Source organism: Pseudochaenichthys georgianus, chromosome 17 (genome assembly GCF_902827115.2).
Source record: "Pseudochaenichthys georgianus chromosome 17, fPseGeo1.2, whole genome shotgun sequence".
NCBI lineage: Eukaryota > Metazoa > Chordata > Actinopteri > Perciformes > Channichthyidae > Pseudochaenichthys > Pseudochaenichthys georgianus.
In genome coordinates this window covers 27134913-27156000 of record NC_047519.1, presented here as the reverse complement: position 1 = coordinate 27156000, position 21088 = coordinate 27134913, and the positions used below count along the sequence as shown (strand labels likewise).

The 21088-nt window shown below is 41.8% G+C and overlaps 3 protein-coding genes across 4 annotated transcripts; 2 read left to right on the top strand and 1 right to left on the bottom strand.

Moving 5' to 3' along the window:
* Positions 1 to 118: 118 nt before the first annotated feature.
* Positions 119 to 2046, top strand: exosc4 (exosome component 4). The gene is made up of 3 exons (XM_034104163.2): positions 119 to 330; positions 1211 to 1417; positions 1503 to 2046. The coding sequence occupies exons 1-3, from the start codon at positions 160 to 162 to the stop codon at positions 1860 to 1862; spliced, it is 738 nt and encodes a 245-aa protein (XP_033960054.1). The 5' UTR covers positions 119 to 159; the 3' UTR covers positions 1863 to 2046.
* Positions 2047 to 2866: 820 nt separating this feature from the next.
* On the top strand, positions 2867 to 8692 carry gpaa1 (glycosylphosphatidylinositol anchor attachment 1). The gene is made up of 13 exons (XM_034104160.1): positions 2867 to 2956; positions 3304 to 3418; positions 3741 to 3920; positions 4411 to 4522; positions 4632 to 4779; positions 4862 to 4963; positions 5416 to 5612; positions 5719 to 5915; positions 6035 to 6188; positions 6554 to 6625; positions 6715 to 6911; positions 7629 to 7799; positions 7884 to 8692. The coding sequence occupies exons 2-13, from the start codon at positions 3345 to 3347 to the stop codon at positions 8125 to 8127; spliced, it is 1848 nt and encodes a 615-aa protein (XP_033960051.1). The 5' UTR covers positions 2867 to 2956; positions 3304 to 3344; the 3' UTR covers positions 8128 to 8692.
* Positions 8693 to 10083: 1391 nt separating this feature from the next.
* sharpin (SHANK-associated RH domain interacting protein) lies at positions 10084 to 16969 on the bottom strand. 2 transcript variants are annotated; one of them, XM_034104161.2, is made up of 9 exons: positions 16492 to 16969; positions 13831 to 14005; positions 13525 to 13617; positions 13286 to 13427; positions 13107 to 13197; positions 12741 to 13026; positions 11286 to 11380; positions 10899 to 11000; positions 10084 to 10800 (listed from the first exon to the last, which is right to left on the bottom strand). In XM_034104161.2, the coding sequence occupies exons 1-9, from the start codon at positions 16759 to 16761 to the stop codon at positions 10750 to 10752; spliced, it is 1305 nt and encodes a 434-aa protein (XP_033960052.1). In that variant the 5' UTR covers positions 16762 to 16969; the 3' UTR covers positions 10084 to 10749. The 2 variants fall into 2 exon arrangements, with proteins under 2 accessions (XP_033960052.1, XP_033960053.1); XM_034104162.2 differs by having other exon boundaries at positions 10899 to 10997.
* Between the last annotated feature and the right edge of the window lie 4119 nt (positions 16970 to 21088).

The following is a 21088-nucleotide window of genomic DNA, read 5'->3' as shown; positions in this document are numbered from 1 at the left end:
ATTTCAAATGTTACATTTTACCAATATACTCACGGACCACTAGGGGGCCCTCACGGACCACCAGTGGTCCGCGGACCACACTTTGAGAAGCACTGGTCTATGGGTAATGTAGTACAGCGTCAGACACGTGGGGCGTTGCGTTTCCAACTTTTCAGAAAGATGGCGGGTCTGGAGCTGCTGTCGGACCAGGGATACCGTTTAGATGGAAGAAAAGCCACCGAGCTGCGGAAGTTTCAGGCCCGCATGGGTGTGTTCGCTCAGGCGGACGGCTCGGCGTATTTAGAGCAGGGAAACACCAAGGCTCTGGCTGTGGTGTACGGGCCGCATGAAGTGAGTAGCTTTGGATGGAGAGGGTTAGCCACCTGTAACAGCAAGCATGTATAATAACGATAATGCAGGACGGGTTTAATCTGCCAGAATTGGGGTTAATGTACAATAAAGTTTCAAGCGTTAGAAGAAAAATAATTGTATTTGCATGTGTCAAGAGAAAATGTCATGCAAAACAATACAGGCTGTTGTTGTGTTGGACAGTCCATCGTGTTTTGAAGATATACACTTCCGCTGATGCCCATCATATGTTATCACACAGACAGTTCAAAGTATACGACTGCCTACATTCTGTTTCCCCCACCCACATTTTGAAATGTCTAGGCTGGACAAAACTGTTAAAAATCAATATCACACAACTCATATAAACTTAAAGAGATGTTTTGATAACAATACAATCCCTGGGCATCTTTTCGGGTACATAGACTATGGTTACATTCTATTGAAAGGATTCCAGTACAACAACTCTGCCAAATTATTGGTCTTCGAATCTTATAACGACTATTATCTGTAAAACGTCCTGCAAAGGGATGTATTTTCAAATGTTTCTTTTTTAAATTACTGATGACTTAATGTGGTGTTGAAGCGTACAACCTTTGAAATGTGTTTCCCCCATGCAAGTATTATATACAATCACATTAAGTAGTTTAGTTTAATATCACTGTATATGTCAACCTCAAATTAATAATACAAATATAGTTAAGTTAATAGCTCTATGATGGTGTTAACTTAAAATTATTATTTTTTGTTTATGAACAATGTATGGCTTAACTTTATATTGTATTGCATTACATGTACAGGTGTACCTGATAAAGTGCGGTGTATAATCATTGAACGTTGAATGGAGAAGGCCAGAAGTGTTGATGTATACGTCGACCCTTAGGTACGAGGTGCACGCAGCCGGATTCGTCATGATCGAGCTGTTATCAACTGTCAGTACAGCATGGCCACCTTCAGCACGGCGGAGCGGAAGAGGAGACCCCACGGGGACCGCAAGTCCACTGAGATGAGCCTCCACCTCAAGCAGACGTTTGAAGCCGCTGTGATGACCCAGCTCTACCCACGCTCCCAAATAGATATCTATGTCAAGGTAAATGATGAGCAAGAAATAAGGGATTAAGAAAATACAGACATTTATTATTTGTGCTGAAACCAGAATCTTTCTTTCCAAACAGATTCTGCAGTCAGATGGCGGGAACTACAGCGTGTGCGTGAATGCTGCAACTCTGGCGGTGATTGACGCAGGCATCCCCATGAGGGACTATGTGTGTGCCTGCACCGTCGGGTTCGTGGATGAGACGCCCCTCGCTGACCTTTGCTATGCAGAGGAAGGTGGAGGAGTGAGCTCTCTGGCCTTAGCACTGCTGCCCCGGGGGGGACAGATCGCTCTACTGCAGATGGATGCCAGACTACATCAGGATCACTTGGAGGCTCTGATGGAAGCTGCCATGACAGCTTGTAAAGGTGTGAGCAAGGTGCTGGATCAGGTGGTGCGGCAACATCTCCAAGAAGCTTCTGTGCCTTCTGCAGAGTGATGGGCGAAGAGGAATGAACATCTAGACTGTGGATTTGGTTTCAGGCTGGAAAGTGTTCTTGAACTGAATGGAGAGGCATGATGGGAAGACATTGTGGACTGAATGTTTTTTTTATGTATCCATGACAATTATACTTTTGTACAGTCTATGTGTGCTGAAGCTATTAATAAATATATAAACCTTGCATTATTGGTGTGTTGTTTGATCATCTGTGAGCAGTTGCACTTAAGTCTTGTCCTTCATTCAAAGTCCAGACAACAAGCATGAACATTTTCAAGTTTAATGTAAGATTTTAAAGGTACAATCGTCGACCCTAAATTAAACATAATGATAACCACCATGGAAGAATTTCATTTTTTCATTTCATTTTTATTTGTCCCGCTCATGGTACGCAAAACCAAATGTACAATAATTGCCACATAACATGACTCTACCAAAACACCATTGAGCGAAAAGGAGCAGGGAAAAGAATACAATCTTATGTGACCTGCCCCTTTCTAAAAAAAACAAAATGCATACAAATAGATGATCTGCCCTTCATAATAATGAAGGACAAACATAACAGTATCTTAGGATACTAAGAGAAACACACAAAAAAAAACTTATTTCCCACTTGACGGTTAACGGGAAGAAACAAAACAACACCAAAACATCACATGTATAAGGAAAAGATAAGTGCAACACCCACATCTGAATAACCTCAGATACAATAGATTTTGAATTATTTGTAAATCATTTAACAAATAAAATAAATCCTTAAGTTTCTATTATTTATAAAAGCACAAATCTGGCCTTTAATAGTTACACCAATGGTTTAAGACATTTTAAATTAATTTACCTTTTTCGAGAAATGTAAAATTGTCAGAAGAACATTTATTTATTTTGTATTTAAAAAAACTAAAACATTTTAGATGTATTCAATAGTTTTATTCAGAGCCGTTTATGACTGGTTTTATTATATTCCCTTTTTCACACCGGAAGTGGGTCCGCCGCAGTAATGTTTCCGCAGGAACAAGGACATTGAAAACATTTAGCAGCGGTTTCAGAAGCCCCACCTCTGCAGGTGGATGTGACCGGCTTTAAACTGGAAAGAGGTTTGTCTTCATGCATATAATGATGATATATATTTACATATGAACCACGTTACTATTCATAATGATCACTTTCGCAGAGGAAAACATTTTAATACATTTTACACTCTGGCGAAGCCATTCAGCTAGCTAGCAGCAAGCTAACCACAGCTGTCAGTGGATGAGAATGGGTGGCAGGAAGTGATTTATGAACTCAAGCTGAATGGAAATATCTTTCATCTGAATGTTGGGTCGTCATCAAACATAATATATAATTTGTTTTTTGTTTTCTGCCTCGATCAAAATGAATCTCTCATCAGTTGCCAATGTGTAGCTGATATTTAGTGTAACAGTGCGTGTGTTGCCCTCAGCCCCCAGTGTATCAGGGAATTTCGTTGCAACGGACAACAACATGGGACTGCTGTCGGACCCCAACAGGAGAAGGGCTTTTATCAGCCTGCTAACCCGCCTCAATGCCCCAATCTGGTGAGTCTTTAGTTTGAATATGACAATGCAAGTTTACTTTATTACAAAATGCAACTATGCAAAAGCTCCTTTGATGCAAACATGATTTCTCTCATTCTGAGATCTATTCCTCTTTCCACTAATTCAGATTTTTTTTCTCATTTAAATTAATGTATTGCTTTTAATGTGTGCATTTTCAATTAAGCAGTTTTGTCTACCATTGTATCATTTAGTATTTTTTGTCTGCATCTTAACATTTTGAATGTGTCTCTGTATGGCCTCCTTGAATATGAGATGATACTCTCTCACTTGTGATTTCTGTCTTTATTTCTATCCACTCCAGTGTGGTCTGCTACATGGCGGGTGTGGCCTGGTTCATGGGCTTAGCATTCGAGCCGTTCACTCTGCGGACATACATGTCAGAGAACGCCATGGGGTCTACCATGGTGGAGGAGCGCTTTCCAGCGGGGGAGAGGGCACTGGCCACAGGCAGAGAGTTTGCAGCACATAAGAAGAAAGCAGGGTAAGAAACACAAATAGCGTAAATACAACATGAAACATTTCATAACACTGATTTGGATGCTGATTTTCAAGAGCATGGAAGGTCTGCATAGAATAGACTACTGGGTTATTTTCTAGGAAATATATGTCTGAGCCAGGGCTTTATAGTTAGAAGTTTATCAAAATGACAAAATGTACAATGATATTTCCAAATTGCAGGAAGTGTTAAAGCGAAATAAGTCTCAAAATATGATTCTGACTTAGGTTATGTGGTGCTGAAAAGATCCTGGTCAAAATGTATTTAACAGATCTGATGGTTGATCTTGTATTATTTGTAATCCATTTAGATATTTATTCTGAATCAATCAGGCCTTAGTCTATGCCGTTACATTATTCACACACTAGTAATATGAACATAGATGAGTCCTTTCACAGTTTGACAGCATTTTAAAAGTGTCAAATAATGTTTGTTTTAATCCACCAGTCTAATTTTGCAACTTGTGTCTCTGCAGTGGGATGCCAGTGGACTGGCTGGTGAAGACCATGCAGTCTCACGGGCTGGAGGTGTTCACTCAGAGGTTCTCACGCACGCTGCCCTTTCCCGATGAAAACAAAGAGAGATATGTACGTTTTTGATTGAAGTGTGAAAGATACATTTTTTTCTCAAAATGTTTTTTATCATTTACATCTAAGCATAATACTTGTTTCCTCTTCACCTCACTCCTCTTATCAGATGGTAAAAGGCACAAATGTTTACGGGATCCTTCGGGCCCCTAGAGCTTCCCGTACTGAAGCCCTGGTGCTGAGTGCCCCCTGCACCCCCGGTGATAACAACAACCAGGCAGTGGGGCTGCTGCTTGGCTTGGCACAGTACTTCAGGAGTAAGTACAGAACTCACGGCCCTCTCCACCATTTGACTGGCAATCCTTTTTTTGTTTTAATGGCTACTGTGTTCCTCAATAGGTCAGGTGTTCTGGGCCAAGGACATCATCTTCCTGGTGAATGAGCATGATCTGATTGGTATGCAGGCCTGGCTGGAGGGCTACCATCACACCAACACTACAGGTAACCACCAGCAACCAGACACAAACTAGGCCTGGCACAATGACTACTTTTATTCGGATGTTTCAGAAATACACAAACGATTATCGTCATTTTGAGAGCATTTTATGTACAAATGATATTATAGCATAATATGGCAAGCACAGCCTTACAAAGAATAATTCATTGTTAAAACATTCAGACTTTGGAAAACACAAAAACTTTTACTGAAATAAAAACACAACCAAAACAATAAAGAAAAAGGACTCTTAGGCTGGTTTAACAAAAAGTGCACTCTAGTTTCCTAATGGTGCGGAAGTTAAATACAAGATATGGTAAGATTGCCACTGTAAAGTTTATAAACTGTCTTTCTTCTGCTAACCGCTAACAATGAACAAATATCCTTGTAAGTATTTTATCACCCCCATACAAGACTGCCTCCTCAGTGGACTTTTCTTCTGTAATGGTGCCTCTAGGAATGGACTGGTCTCCCCTTCAAGGCCGCGGTGGTTCGATCCAGGCCGCTCTGTCTCTAGAGCTCAGCAGTGATGTCATCACCAGTTTGGACCTGGTACTGGAAGGCCTCAATGGGCAGCTCCCCAACCTGGATTTAGTCAACCTCTTCTACGCCTTCTGTCAGAAGATTGGAGTCCTTTGCACCACCCAGGGCAAGGTAAGCTTGTGATGAGATTTAAACCTGCAAAAATGTTCTCTTTTTGGTGAGCAGAGTGGTTAGGACCGAGGGTTTATTTAGCTGTTTCCTGTGGATGTTTCTATAGCTGCAGAGGAATGACTGGGACAGTGTGTCGGGATACAGCCATGCGGTTCAGACCATGATGCTCATGGTGATGAAGCAGGCCAGCGGGCGGTCCTGGGGGGATCACGGTCTTTTCCTGCGGTACCACATCGAGGCTGCTACCATCAAGGGCATCAACAGTTTCCGTCAGTACAAGACTGACATCACCACAATTGGCAGGTCAGAATAAACATTTGTATTTAGGCTTTGGCGTGCTTTTGTGTATAGAACTCACTCACCTTTTATAGGCTGACTGACACCTCATTTCTGTTTTTATTGTTTCTCGTCCTAATTTATAGGCTCATGGAAGGAATGTATCGTAAACTGAATAACTTACTGGAGCGCCTACACCAGTCCTACTTCTTCTACCTCATGCCGTCCCTCTCTCACTTCGTCTCCATTGGTTACTACATGCCGGCCTTCGGCCTCCTCGCCGTCATCCTGCTGCTTCGTGTATCCTTTCACAATTATTTAAATTGATTTGCCCTGATTGCATGGGGGTGGGGTGCTAGTGGAGCATGCTCATGAACTGTTCGCTAGAGCCTCGCAGCAGAGTTACTGCGGAACGCATAAAGCAGACCCTTCACGCGATAGCAGAGCATAGGTACAGAAGGGGTAATTAATCGATCGCAGATGGCGTCGTACTCGCGGACGGATAAAAAAAGATTAAACCTAAATGGGTCGCGAAATATAAGTTAATATACCTGGGCGGCCCCGCCCAAGTAAAGTCTATGTGTGGGAAACCCTGTACAGTATTACATTTAACAGTAATATAATGTATGTGCTTGATGTCGGATTTGCCCTTGACTATGATACAGGCTTTAGATTTGTGGGTTCAACTTACAGCTCCACCGCCGAGAACAGAAGACGGAGTCGTTGACCCTGAGCAGGTTAGACACAGATACACGTCTGAAACTAAAATACTTATCTCGAGTCTATTAAATCAGTTTCTTTAAAAATCTGATCTGCTTCCTCCCAGATGTCCAGTCCAGGAGTGCTATCGGTGCTGACCCCTCTGGTGATCAGCCATCTGACCGGAGTGGCTCTGTACACGCTGCCCATCCGCTTCCAGGAGATGGCTGTGGAGCACTTCCCAGTGTCTGAGACCGAGGCTGTGGTCCTGACGGCTATAGCTGTGTACACAGCAGGCCTGGCTCTGCCTCATAACACTAACAGGTAGATGCTTACACCTGCAACACTCTGATTCAGATATTAGACTTGTTTTTCTTTTTGTAATACTTACTTGCGGTAATGACGAATGTCTAAAAAAAATAACAGCAAAACATGTTAAGTGATCCACTCGCAGGGTGTAGTGCACTTAAGCCATTATTTAACCAAACTGTTTTGAGTACATTGCCAGGTGTTTATATGTCTGTTGTAGCTTTACAGGTATTACGTTGAGGTTCAAAATCAATTCAAGCACCTGGTCCAATTTGGCGTCATGGTTAGTGTGATTTGATCACAAGATGGTCTCTTGTTCAATTCAATTAACATTGAGGTTATATCATGTTTGAAGAATCTGGAAAAAGAACAGATTAAAAACAGAGACATTTACTTTTTTTTAAGCAAGTATGACATTTGGCCTGAGTGACCTTATGATATAATTTGTGGGCACATTTTATATCATTTATTATATTTCAAATACAAATTAGTTTAAAAAAATTACCAACTAGTATTTTTTCAAAGGATTATAAAAGATGATGAACTAAAAGCTTTAAAAATATTTCCTGAACGTCACAAGCTCAAATACATACACACCCTTACTTTAACCATACGTTCTGCTGACATCTGGCTAAAAGAAGCTATGACATACAGAAGTTAGCTAAGACCAAGAACAGAGACCGTTTTGTCGGAAACTTGTACAACCTTTGTTCGCCCTGCTGTCTGTCGTAGGCTCCTTTCGGGGGGGGGCACGGAGCAGGGCTGGAAGGTGCTGAAGCTGGTGGCCGTGCTGTACCTGGCCGTGCTGCTGGGCTGCACCGCCCTCATCAACTTCTCCCTGGGCTTCATCCTGGCTATCACCCTGGTGCCCGTGGCCGCCTTCGTCACACCCCACGTCCCAAAGTAATACACCTGCACACACTGTTTGCTCATTGTACTGCCATATGTTCGCCAGGTGGAAGTAAAACCTCGCTTTTCTCCCTTTAGGTTCCCATCAGCCTTCGTCATGATCGTCCTCAGCCCGGCCTGCACCCTCCTCTTCTCTGTGTTCTTCTTCCAGGAGCTGCAGGAAATGCCCATCAGCTTCCTGGACGGTTGGATGCTGTACCTGTCAGTCATCTCTCAGGGCATTCTGGACCACTGCCTGTACGGCTCTCTGGTTTACCCGCTCATAGCCTTGCTGGTTTATCCCTGCTGGCTGATTTTCTGGAACATCCTCTTCTGGAAGTAAATGCTAAGTCACACAGGACTACTGAGAGCTTTTATTGTGATGATATAAAACCCTCTGAGGTGTTCTCAGGTTTGTCTTCACCGGTGGAAATGTGAATGACAGTTCTGGAGAGATTGGAAAAGAAGAGGATGTGGCTTTGGTAGAATACAGTGACTGCCTTTGTCTGGACATTTTGTCTGTGTTTCACTCTTCAAACAGTGGAGAAAATTCTTTATAAACTAAGCAGAATGGACTGTATTGTACTAAACATCTTACATAATTGATTGGAAGAAGGGATGATCTTTTCACATGTCATGGTTTTCTGTTAAACACTTTTTGGGATGTCTTTGTTTGGGATACATAATGAGTCCATTTTCTTTTTTCTTTTCTTAAGCTCTTTATCAGGCAGGATTGTAATGCATGAAAGAAAACAGCGGTTGGAATGGAAGAAACGATTTGTTGGACATCTGCATCCTTTAAGATGTGTATACACTACATCTTATATTTTTATATTTGTTTTGATAACTTTAAGTGTAACATGTTTTTCTGCTATTTATAAATGCCAAAATAAAGACTGAAAAAGGTACCTTTCTGTTTTAAGCATATACTGTTATGAATATTTCCTGTGTAATGCCGGAAAGCCGGCCCGAGCCTGTTTTTCAGGTCTCAGGCTTGAAAATGACATTCCCAGAACAAATGACCATATCTTCCCTTCTAAAAGGGTTAAATTAATAATCCTTTTTCTCAAAGCAAGGTTACACCTGTGAGTTGGATGTAGAAGTGTCAGAATCAATATAGATGTTTTTATTTTAAAGTAAATTCAGATTGAACACAGTAAAAAAGTGTAAATTATTGTGTCGGTCCAAAAAAAAAAAATACTTGTAGTGAAAACCACCATTGAATGATGGGATGGTAGACTAAAAGCTTTAGGAATCCAAACTACAGCATATAATAAGTACCCTGTATCAAGATTGATGCAAAACAAGTGACATTTGACCTTTCTTAGAGATTTAGCACAAAAAAAACACTTCTGGGGTCATTTGACCTATCTCTGGCCCCCCTTGTTCGATTTTGCTCTCTCGTTGACATCTTTTTCTAACCGTCAGAGCCAATGGAATCGAGGGGAACTCCCACATACTCCTTATTTGGTAATGTGTGTGTGTGTGTATGAGTCTGCCGCATAGCCAAGACCGGAAGTTGCGATAACTCTGGTGGCTACCATTAGCAGCTAACTTTTACTCTCCGATTTTTACATACAAATGGAATTATGGATTATAAATAAAAACAATTATTACCCAGAAACATCAACCTATGGATTAACCGATTCAGCCGCGTTTTCTCGTTTTAATGCCATTGAACCAGTCTTTTGATCAGATTGACAGCTACGGTGAGACGATCTCCTGTAAAAGCTACGTAAAGGTACGTGTTGTGATGTCTGAGTTTGCTTCCCCTGTCGCTAGTTCGGATCACTTAGTGATGATAGATATACCTAAATAATCTGTGGAACCTCAGCTTTAATCGGATATCTTGTATGTGCAGCTACGATAAGTAATAAGGCTATCTTTTATCTTGAGTTCTGTGCTAAAGTGCGTTAGCATTTTTCGCTCAGGGGTCATTTAGATGCTTCTTATGAGACTTGTGTTTTGTTTTGGTAAACATGGTTTGTATCGTCAGTTAGCTGAGATTATTCCCGTTAATCTAGTATAACACATTATAGGTTCTTAAATATTAAGATCCCCTGAGACACAGTGTCGTGAAAAAAAAGGACCCGCCGAGGGGGTCCTTGGGGCTTAACAGGTTAATGTTTTCCACTTGCGATCATTCACGTGAGTTGTTGATGATCCAAATACACTGACTATGAAGAAGTACCCCAAACACCGCTCAACACATCCAAACTAACATTCTTTTTTCATTTGAACCTGGTTCATCCATACTTCATCAATCATCTCAGAAGAATGATCAACAATCAAAATGGGATTAGTTTAATTTGCACTGTTTATTCAGGTAATGCACGTTTTTACAGTATAATGTACTGAAAACAGATCATTCCAGTCACAGCTCAAAGGGAATTGAGTAAAATTAGATCAACGGATAAAATGTACATCAATTACTCAATGCATCTTGTTAAAAATAATACACTCATTACAATGTTATAAAAAAATAAAAGCACTTGACAACCAACCCTGTAAACGCAAAACACCTTCTCTCATCAGCCATGGCTTCTTATTTTGCTTTAAAACCATTTGGCAGATAACACTTGAACAAACGGCACAACGCTTTTCTCTCGCTTCACAGTTGGCGAAAGTTTTAACATTCCCTCAACTTCAGCCAAGATCAAATGCAACAAACTTCTGTCCAATTCTCTCACCTAAAATAAATATCAGGCCGTTTGTGTTGATTGCATCACACTCACCCTGTATAATAAATAACAAAGAGTTCTTGCCAAATTCAGATGTATGTCATGTTACGTGAAGATAACAGGTCCAAGCTGACGCCCCAGTCCACAGTTTATAGTCCGAGCCTCCACCAGTGCAGCTCTGTCATGCTACAGTGCACTATACAGTCTTTATGGGACTCATTCTGTGTGTGTGTGTGTGTATGTGTGTGTAAGTCAGTGATACATGGCAAGCTGGCGATGGGCAGTCAGCTGCTGCTTAAACCAGGCTCTCCTCGATCCTCTCTTCTTCCCTTCTCCTTTGCGAGAGAATGGTAAACATAAAAAGTGGCAACCGTCAGTTAATATGTAACAGGAAGTAGAACACAGAGGTATTTCATTAGTTATGATGCAGTACCTGCTGGATGTGTGTTTCAGGTCTGGCTGTGGCACAGATTTCGCAGCCCGGACGGGTCGGCTTGTTGATGAAAGTGCATGAGGGACAAGCCCACTCTGTCTGCTGAGAGGAGGGGAGATACAACAGATTCAAGAAGGAATAATTAGGCTTGTGATCACATTTTAAACCTTTGCATTTAGCTCATAGATAACATTTCTTAATGCATGTATATGTGGACACAGCTTAACAGTTTTTTGATTCAGCATGGCACTAAAATATAGATATTATATTAAAAGCCCACATGATTGTGTCCAAGTACATAGGACGAAAAGTACCATTCCCACTCAAATAAAATAATTTGTATATGTACTCTTATTGCGTTTAGTGCTTCACAGACTACCTACATACCTGTGTTTTAGTGGCTCTGTTGGTGTGATCATTCAGCTGCAGGTTATCTATGTCCAATAGATTAGTGATATCACCAGGTCTGTCGCTTCCTCCACCTGTGCCCCGAAACAAAACAAAAACTAGAGTTCATAGAGCTGTATTTTCTAAAGTTTACAATTAGCCTAGAACATTTTAAAAAGTGACACTTTTTCAAAAACAATCACCATCACCCATGTAGAAAGGGAAGTTTCAAACAATACTTCAAAAACCTGACGAACACATGATTACTGGACTGAAGCTTTATGTTCATCCTCAGTGTCCTGCAGCATTCTTTAGTCTATGAGTCATACACGGTTCACCTAATATGGACGTAATAACCCTTAAACCTGAAATGCAGGCCCTTAAGGCTGCGGCCACACGAGGACGAAAACGGTCGTTTGCGTTACTGTTTAGTGTCATATAGACCGTTCGGCCACACGAGGACGACCGAATACGGCACTAAACGACTGAGGAAACGATAACGGGTCCCAAGGTGGATAGAGCGGCATACGCAACACTCTGGGGGGTCCAGCGGCTCCGTGTGTACGCCCTATACGATCATTTTCTGATAATGATGAGGCAATAGCCCGCCTCTCCCCACCTCTGCTGCTCACCCCCGCGTCAAAGTAAACTGCACACTGAATTCAGATTATTTATCTTTCTCTCAATATGGACCCAAACGCGAGTGAAGTCTAATCTGACAGGACGGAGACACGCAGCTCTGCTCACCTGCAGCTCCTCCCGCTGCAGCAAAACACACACTTCAAGTCAGATCATCACCCTTAGCTATTTTAATTACCTCTCAAACTCCCTAAACTAGTTATAAATATGTTTATTTTTACTGTCGGCCGGGTCACTCATTACTGGATCAGCTGCTGCATGAGACAGACACTGACGCTGTCCGAAGAGAGGGAGGAAAAAGAGAGGCTCCGTGTATTTTATTATATGGAGTCGTTCTTCATTTGTTTTAAAGCTCAATAAACAACAAGGAAGACATTTGACCGGCACTTTTATAATTTTGTCCGGAAGATTTAAACTTTAATACACGTTGACTGGCGAAAAACTCTGCCCGGTTCCCTCGGCCCCCACCGCGGAGAATAAACAGAAGGGCAACCATGACAACCATGCTTCTTCGCTGCTTTTGTGGAGGAAGTTACAGCGCCACGTACAGGCTCCTGCATATGTACTGCAGCTTCTCCAGCGGTTGGAGCTAAACGGAGCGGTCTCGTGTGGACAGACACTATCCGGATAACTATTGCGTGTGGACGGAAGCTTTTTTGCGATTGCGTTAATCCTATGCGTTTAGCCGTTTTCGTCCTCGTGTGGCCGCAGCCTAAAGCTCATATATAATTTAAATTCCAAATATATCAAGAAAATGAAAAGAAATAAATGACTGTTGTAATACTTTCTGCCTAAACTGTGACATGTTGAAGTTACCCTGGTTGTTGTGGGGAAGCCTTGAGGGCAGAGTGCTGTAACCCCTCCAGTCTTGGGAGGTGGGGCCATTTCCTGGGGGGAGAGGGGGGGCGAGGAGGGCGCTCTCCAGGTCCTGCTGGAACAGCTGGCGGGTGATGCGGGCCTGCCGGGCGGAGATCAGGTAGAGGTACGCCGTGTCCCCGTCCTTCTGCACCCCGTAGGAGGCCAGAGACCTGGGCTCAGTGCACAGGCACTGACCGATCACCCAGCGCTGCACCCGAGGGTGGAAACCGTACTCCAGAAACACCTGAAGAACCAGAGTGTTGGCAGTAAGTGAAAGGAAAACCTTCAAAACCTATTTGACTGGGTAATTGACCGTTTTCTTACCTGTTGCTTGAGTGTAGCCACAGTCATGTACGGAAAGACTTTCACTGTGACACAACAGGAAGACGACACGTCCTCCACGACCACGGATACACTGAAACACAGATACAGCACTATAAGTCTAAAAAACACATATCCTGGAGGCAATTTCTCCCCTCAGGTCAACACTTTTATTTTCTTACCTTATTTCTCCCTCTGCGTAGTTCTTTTCAGACATCTGAATCCTCAGCACAGCTTTTTGCCGAGCCAGAGTGGACGCGTGCTGCGAGGCGGCCTGAGTATCGCCTGCTTCAATCGCCCGGGCGAGCTCCAAGCAGAGCTCCTCTAAAAAAAGGAAGAGGTAGCAATCAAAAGTGACATTTTTAGAGCATGTTCTGAACAGAGAGTGAGAAAACGCACACAGGTAAACAGAGGAACCCACCAGCGAGCGGCAGCGAGGCAGAGCTCCACGGCTCCGGTGCTGCTGCGCTGTCAGTGTGTCTGCCATCGGATTCACACATTTTAATATTCGCAACTGTCAGGGGAGAGAATTGAAAACTGTGTTACAAAAGTGCTTAATGCATAGGGCTGTCAACACAAACAATTATCAAACGAAAGCAACAAGCAACTCCTGAATAAAAAAAAATGTAGGAGAGTTATGAATACCCTAAAAGATGGATCTTAAATACAGAAATGGTTACATTGTTGTTGTTACATATTTGAGGAATAAAGAAAATAGTCTCCAAACCTCTATGTGACTCTCTTAGTGATGACATCACCACCGTGGCCCACTCCTCGGCCTCGCGGTCGCAGCGGAAGTTGAAGCGGATGCAGTCGTGGGGCGGAGCGACCAGACGCATCTCATGGCTGCGGGCGCATTTCACCTCGTACTGCACCGAGCGGAGATCAAAGTCTGCGATAAACTGGGGGGGGGGGGGGGGGGGGGGGGGGTCAATCAATCCTGTTCCATTCAATTCACCAAAAATAATTCTAATTGTTCTATTTCTAGTTCAGTCAGAATTGCAGGACTTCGTCTGATTTATCCGAGAAATGCACATTACAGTTGATTGTTTTGTCAGACCAACAGTCCAAAAGAAGTTTACTCTTTATAGCAGCAAATGTTTGGTACTTCACTTGAATAATTGATCTTGTTTTCTTGTCATGGAGGAATTGCTGATGATGACAACTTTTCTTAATTTTTCATCAGCCAATCAATTTGTGATGAACTTGAACACATTTACAAAATGTGGGTGCAAACTGCATTACCCTTTGCAAAATATAAATAAAAGAAAAGCCTGCCTGCACTACGGCAAAAAGCAAATGAGATTAGACAATCTGCCATCACTGGAGGATCATTGTAGGTAGAAGACAAAAAGCAGAGGGGGGATTTTCCTCCTGCCAGAGAGTGTATTCATGCTCTGATATGATTCTGTAAGAACAGTCTGCCAGCTCAGACTGAAAAGTTAAAAGGAAGCTGGCATCAAAGCAAAAGTATGCAAATCAAGAAGCATCTCAATTGCCAGAGGGAAATCTGTCTTGCTCGAGAATTAACCAAGATGAAAAGCCAAAACTGAGCCTGTCAGGTCTTTTTTAGGATAACAGCTCACAGATAACTTGTAAAAAAGTACAGAATGGAGTGCAAAGTTTGGTGAGACAGGCAAATTGAGGTCAACGTCATAACACTTAACTACACTTGGTGCTGATGTAACCATCAACTGTGTTGGATGTAAAGAGAAGGGGGATGTTCTCTGTACTCAACTAATGAGTACAGAGAACATTTTTCTCTCTAAAATGTCTATATAAGATAAGTTGCTTGATTTATTCGACCAACAGTCCAAAACTTTAAAACATACTACATCTAGCCCAGATATGATGAAATAGAAGCAAATCATCCCACAAATGTTTGCCTTAAAATTAGAAAAACAAAAGCAGATTATGAAAAATAATATAATATAATTGCTTATACATTTTCTGGAATGAAGTAATTGACTTGTCATTCAAGCAGTACAACTGAGTAAATGTGCCTCCTATGAAAAAAAGATCTAATATAGCGTTAAAAGATAAGCTAATTGTAAACAAAGATAAGGAGAAAACAGATTTGTCCCCATCAGATAATAACCAGAGGAAATGTGCAACAATATAAAACCCACAAGAAGAAAGGCAGGGAAGAAAATCTGACAATATATTTTTTGAAATAAATATGAGTTTTGTGTCCTCCGCCAATTTTACAGATGAGAATATTCAACCTTGTCACAAGTAGGCTACTCAAAACTGTTGCATGATCTGTGTTGTAACTCTGGAGATTTGTAAAGTTGTAAAGTATAAACTTGGATTGACAAACATTTTTGAAAGAAAGTCTGCAAATAAAGTTTAGGTGTGAGAGATGAGAGCATTGACCAGAGAGAGACGGTCTAATGATAATTGTGTTTAGTTGTATTATAGGAATTGTAGGACCCAAGGCTTATTGGGAACTGCTCCTGTTGACACCACTTAAAACAAACCACTGAAGATTGAAGAAGACACTGGTAGCTTTCCGAGGCAACAACGAGAGTACCACAAAACAAAGCAGTTGGGAGAATGAGAAATACAAAGCAAAGCATTGCTATTTTCAATTATATATATTTCAATTATAAAATATAATAACATTTTAGCATTACTAGTAAACGCACATGGTGTCTGAGTTCGCCATTTCATGCCAGAGTAGAGCTGTGAATCCTTAAATTGAACAAAAACTATGCAGATTAATTACCAGTATACAAAATCCACAATTGTCCTGGTCTAACCTTAGTAACTCAGTTGTAATAGTCTCTTTATTTTTGTTCTGATAAGGAGAATAATGAGTGTATCTGACACCAATAATTCCCTCTGCTCAGCCAATGCTTGAATTGTCAATTCCATAATTTTAAGGGATGAAATATAGACTTTATGATCACACCATGTGACAAGTGTGATGGTATATTATAAGGTTGTCTTTCTGCAGATGACAAACTAAAGGCTGTATTCTGCTTGGAAATTCCCAACTGACAAGGACAATCTTACTGCACTGTAAGATTTTCCACTGATTATGTTATCATTCAAATAAAAACAATGTTCGGTTCTGGGAAAATTGAAAGTGAAAGTGAAAATCTCAATAACAGGTGACTTCTTACTGTTTCTAAGTTATACAGTATATCATTACAAAACATGGAGGGCATTCATGGGTGGTGTAAAAGCTGTATATGCACAAGCCTACAATACAATCTGATGTTGTTTTATCCCAAAATATGAAGCTGTATGGTAGTGCTGCGTAAAATGGCGTGTACAGGCCTTTACTGGTTTACAATGTTAAAGGATTCACTAAGGTGGTACATATAAAGCATGGTAGGGAACACACCCTCCAAGCACACAGGTGTATTAGAGCATCTCTTACCACACTGCGGTTTCCGCTGGTGTCCCTCAGCGCCAGTCGGAACTCTCCGGCCCGGCTCGGGTCCATGCTGAGCTGCAGCCGCAGAGCCTCGCTGCCGGTACCGGGGAGGCACAGGGGCCGGATCCCGGAATGACACACCGACACCCGGACTGACATTAACACAGTGCTGCAGCAGGGAGTAAACGCTGTCCCGCCGCCGCCGCATGCAGCCTGCTGAGACGAGGCAGGCACCGGGGCTGGAGGAGCCCAGCCGCCTGAGCTGAGAGCCATGTCGCGGACACTTCAAGGCGGAGTGAGGGTGTTGAAGCCCCGCGGCAGGTGCTACTGCGGCCCGCTGCTTCTGTGCGGTTTACAAGGTCCACCGGTGTCTGGAGACAGCGCGTTTCTTCACGGGGAAACTGTGGTTGACTTCTTGCCCCGCGAATTCCATTTCTACCCGACCCGAGCAGAGGGGTAGAAAGAAAAACAAAACAGGAAGTAGAAAGGTACGTCTTTTATTTATGTCCGTGGAGAAACGTGTCTATGGAACAACCGATCATAATGAACCTCTTGAATGAATGACATTCATACAAAAGCTAAAAGTGGTAGAAAATATTATTTATATATATTTATATCAATTTAATAATGTTTTTAACAGTAGATAAAGCGAAAGAAAGTGGTGTACAAATGGTTTACTCCACTACATTTAATAAAACAAACTAATTAATTGTATGTTTATTCGAGTTGTGTAAAGTAACAAAGTACTAAGTACTTACTTACTTACAGTACTCAAGTACTGTACTTTAATACAATTTTGAGATACTTGCACTTTTCTTGAGTATTTCAATTGTTTGCTGCTTTGTACTTCTACTCCACTACAACTCAGAGGTAAATAGTGTACTTTTACTCCACTACATTTATTTAATACCTTTAGTTACTTTGCAGATTTTTATTAATAATGTGAAATATTTTCAACACTTGAATAAGAGTTTAGTTAAACCTGGAGTAAATCTACCATGCAGTACACACAGGGGCGCCGCCAGGGATTTTGGGCCCCCTGAAAATATATCACATTGGGCCCCACCACCAGGCACAGGCCACTTTGTTTATAAATTACCTCGAGGGCCGTACCAAATGGTCTAGCGCAGTGGCGGCGCTAGGGGGTGGCTACTTGGGCTCAAGCCCCGAATGTTTTCTGAAAAGCCCCGGATGTTTCACTTAAAAAAAAAAAATTCAAATACTTTTATTTTTTATTTTTTTAAACGTCTCGGGAGTAATGTGCAGTACCGGAGTCCACCAGAGAGGCAGCCACTGTGGGACATTAGCCTGCGTACTGTGTAGCCTGCCCTGAAGAAGAAGTGATCCTTCCTAGTGCCTGACGAGTTTTAAGCTAATAGCCTATACAGTTATGGATATTAGAAAGTTATTGTCATCGAAACAGGCGCCACAAGCTGCAGCAGCAGCAGTATCAGCAGCAGACAACAATGTCATCACCAGCAGTCAAGAAATGGATGATGTTTCAGGTTTGTTAATCTAATGGTGATATCTGCACTCTGGCTGACTGAGTAAGAAGTGAAAAAGAGTGATGTAACGTTAATGTTATAGCATAAACATGGATTAACCACACAAAGTATACCCTTATATGTTAGTATGTATACAGAACATGACTAAAAATTATCCTAAGATGTAAAGTTAACCCTTCATACCTCAGTCTACTTTTAAGACACTAAAATAACGTATTCCATTTAGTATTTTGTTTTCGCGCGTGGAATTATACCGGCTCTCGTTTCAGTACACATGACAACAGAACTGACAGGCAACCCTCTGAATCCGATTGGCTGTGACTGCATCCACTCAGAGTGTCCGATTCAGAAACGTGACTCTTACACTCTTTACGTCACAAACAAAGATGGTGGATGAGAATAGATCTATAAAACGATAAGCAATGCGCCAGAATCAAGGTGAGACTATCCGCATCCTTTAAAACTCTACGCACATTCGTTTCACCTTAATAAGTAATTGACTATTTGAGTGAGTTAAGGCATTAGTTTGCTTCATTAAAGGGTGTTAATGAGTGTTCTCCAGTGCCTTTTGTCCGCTTTTAGGGTTAATGTTGCTCTCAAAGTGCACCAGATTGATGCTTACAACTTCAATATTTAAAAAAAAAAATCTTTCCGGGGGAACATGCCCCCGGACCCCCCGAGAGGAGGCGACGACCCCCCTAAAGGATGTTCGGTCCACCCCCCACTTATAAAAAATAGCACTGTACCCCTGCACCCCCCCCCCCCCAACCCAACAACTCCTGGGCTAAGCCCCGGATCTCCTACAATCCTAAATCCGCCTCTGGTCTAGCGGTCCGTATACGGCCCGGGGGCCAGATGTTCCCCACCCCTGCTTTAATATAATAACATTAGTATTAATATCATTAATAGCCAAAATGTCGGTGATTAACATTTTGTTTTCAGACTGATCACTAAATGCTTCAAACTGTCCATCATCCTAAATAGACTAAAAGCAGTTTTTTGTTTTATATAGATCATTGGCTATGTTTGAAATGTATAATTTAAATTAGATGTTAGCTTTTTGTTATATATATATTTTTTGTATTCCAGTCTCCCTTCAGATATGTTATGTGGCATTCAACACAATGCTGCTCACCTCCTTCAGTTTGGAGAAAAGCTGGTTCAGGTTCAGCCTTATGGGGGGACAGGGCTGCTGAGCCTAAAGATGGATCTGTTGGACCTGGCACGACGGGGAGGGACAACTGATTTAGTATGAATAGGCGCTAAAAATGTGCCTGCATTTATTAAAGGTAGGGAGGTAAGAATGGAGAAACCAGCTCGAAGCGCTAGAATTTGAAAGTACACAACCGAAAAAAATCTGCCCCTTCCTTCAGAGTTCCTTATAGAGCCCCTCCTCCAACACACACGAACGCGCACATGACCAATGAGGGCACGAGATAAGTTTTACAGCGCCACGGCTTCCACAGATGACATTTTTGTACGTATTTATTGTCAAAGCATTTCATATATTCATTGCTATCGGATGTTAAGAGCATTCCATGGAATATAACGACAAGTGTATCTGAAGTGAATTACCTACCTACCTACCTTTAAATGTCAGCTAAAAGAGCAGTGAAATTAAAGACCTCTGCATTTTCTGTAAAGATATTAACAGTACTTAATGTCAGCTTAGTAAACAAAAAAACATTAGCTAACAGACTAATTTCCACCACTCATGGACCACACCCACCTTTTCTTGTGAAAAACGGTGTGACATACTGTCGCCCTTTAGTCCCTCTCTCTTGTCTTTCTCTCCTTTCTCTTCTTTTCTTAGAGCCTGACTGTGTTGGTCGTTGAAACATGGTACAACACACGTATGTAGGCTAAGTACTAGCATCCCTCCTCACCAGAGTTGGGTGTAACGCGTTACAAAGTAACGCGTTACTGTAATAATATTACTTTGTCGGTAACGGAGTAGTGTAACGCGCTACTTTTATAACTCAGTAATCACACTACAGTTACTAACATTGCCCCGACACGCGTTACTTTGTTACTTTCTAAAATCAGTCATAATCAAACCTCAACAAACACCTGCAAAGAACACATGCTAAGGTGAAGCTAACGCACATAGCTGTTGTTTATTTATATCACACACACGTAGTCTGTTCTTCTTCTCTGTTTTCCGGTTGTTGCCTGTTTTGAATGACGAATACACACTACCGCCGCCTGCTGGTAAGGAGAGTTATTACCACTCACGCATGCGCAGTTCGTACGTGCTCGGCTGAAGTCTTTGCGGTGTGCTCCAGTCTGGCTCCAGTGCAACACATGGCCAACACGCAGGAGAACACGCTGACGCAACAGCGTGAGCAGAGATAGACTGCGCAAAATATACAGATAGCAGGAGACAGAGGACAGCCATGGTCAGATATGAAAACATTCAGGAGCTATCTGGATCAGTCTTATGCGACAATGGAAACTGAACTAAAGAGAACATTTGAAACTTTAGCAGTCTGCGTGATCTGCCTGTAGGGAGGGGCGGGCCGGCCCTGCGAGTAAAGTAATGAGTAAAGTAACGAGTAAAGTAACGAATTACTTTATGTAGAGAGTAACGAAGTAGTGTAATATATTACTTTTTTTTAAAGTAATATGTAATATGTAATATTACTTTTTTTTTAGTAACGACCCCATCTCTGCTCCTCACATGCTTTCACTCTCTGCAAGTGCCGGTGTAGCACCGCGTTTGGAGGCAGGACCAAACCATTACATGTAAATAGAAGGGGGTGTACAGAGGCTTTGGGTAATTCACTTTTGGAAGAAAATAAGTTAAATTAATCGTAAGTTTAGTGAGTAATTTATCAATATAACGTTCTATTAATGTTAATTATTGAGGATTGATGAAAGGTTACTTACATTTTTTTTCTTAATGTTCTGAACATTTTGGGGCCCCTGTCAGTCACGGGCCCTTAGAATCGTCCTAACTTTTCACCCCCTTACAGCGCCCCTGAGTACACAAAGTAACTAGCTGCACCTTTACCAGCTTTGATAAATACATTAATGCATCAATAATTATAATCAAAACATATAATATATAATTCTGAAATTGGCACATTTTCATA

Excerpts from the sequence above, each read along its gene's own strand:
- exosc4 (XM_034104163.2), top strand. The coding sequence starts at position 160 with ATGGCGGGTCTGGAGCTGCTGTCGGACCAGGGATACCGTTTAGATGGA. Across the intron at positions 331-1,210 it reads TGGTGTACGGGCCGCATGAA|GTACGAGGTGCACGCAGCCG; the intron begins GTGAGTAGCTTT and ends GTCGACCCTTAG. Across the intron at positions 1,418-1,502 it reads AAATAGATATCTATGTCAAG|ATTCTGCAGTCAGATGGCGG; the intron begins GTAAATGATGAG and ends CTTTCCAAACAG.
- gpaa1 (XM_034104160.1), top strand. The coding sequence starts at position 3,345 with ATGGGACTGCTGTCGGACCCCAACAGGAGAAGGGCTTTTATCAGCCTG. Across the intron at positions 4,964-5,415 it reads CCATCACACCAACACTACAG|GAATGGACTGGTCTCCCCTT; the intron begins GTAACCACCAGC and ends TGGTGCCTCTAG. Across the intron at positions 7,800-7,883 it reads GTCACACCCCACGTCCCAAA|GTTCCCATCAGCCTTCGTCA; the intron begins GTAATACACCTG and ends TTCTCCCTTTAG.
- sharpin (XM_034104161.2), bottom strand. The coding sequence starts at position 16,761 with ATGGCTCTCAGCTCAGGCGGCTGGGCTCCTCCAGCCCCGGTGCCTGCC. Across the intron at positions 13,618-13,830 it reads ACTAAGAGAGTCACATAGAG|TTGCGAATATTAAAATGTGT; the intron begins GTTTGGAGACTA and ends CTCCCCTGACAG. Across the intron at positions 10,801-10,898 it reads CTGAAACACACATCCAGCAG|GAGAAGGGAAGAAGAGAGGA; the intron begins GTACTGCATCAT and ends TCTCTCGCAAAG.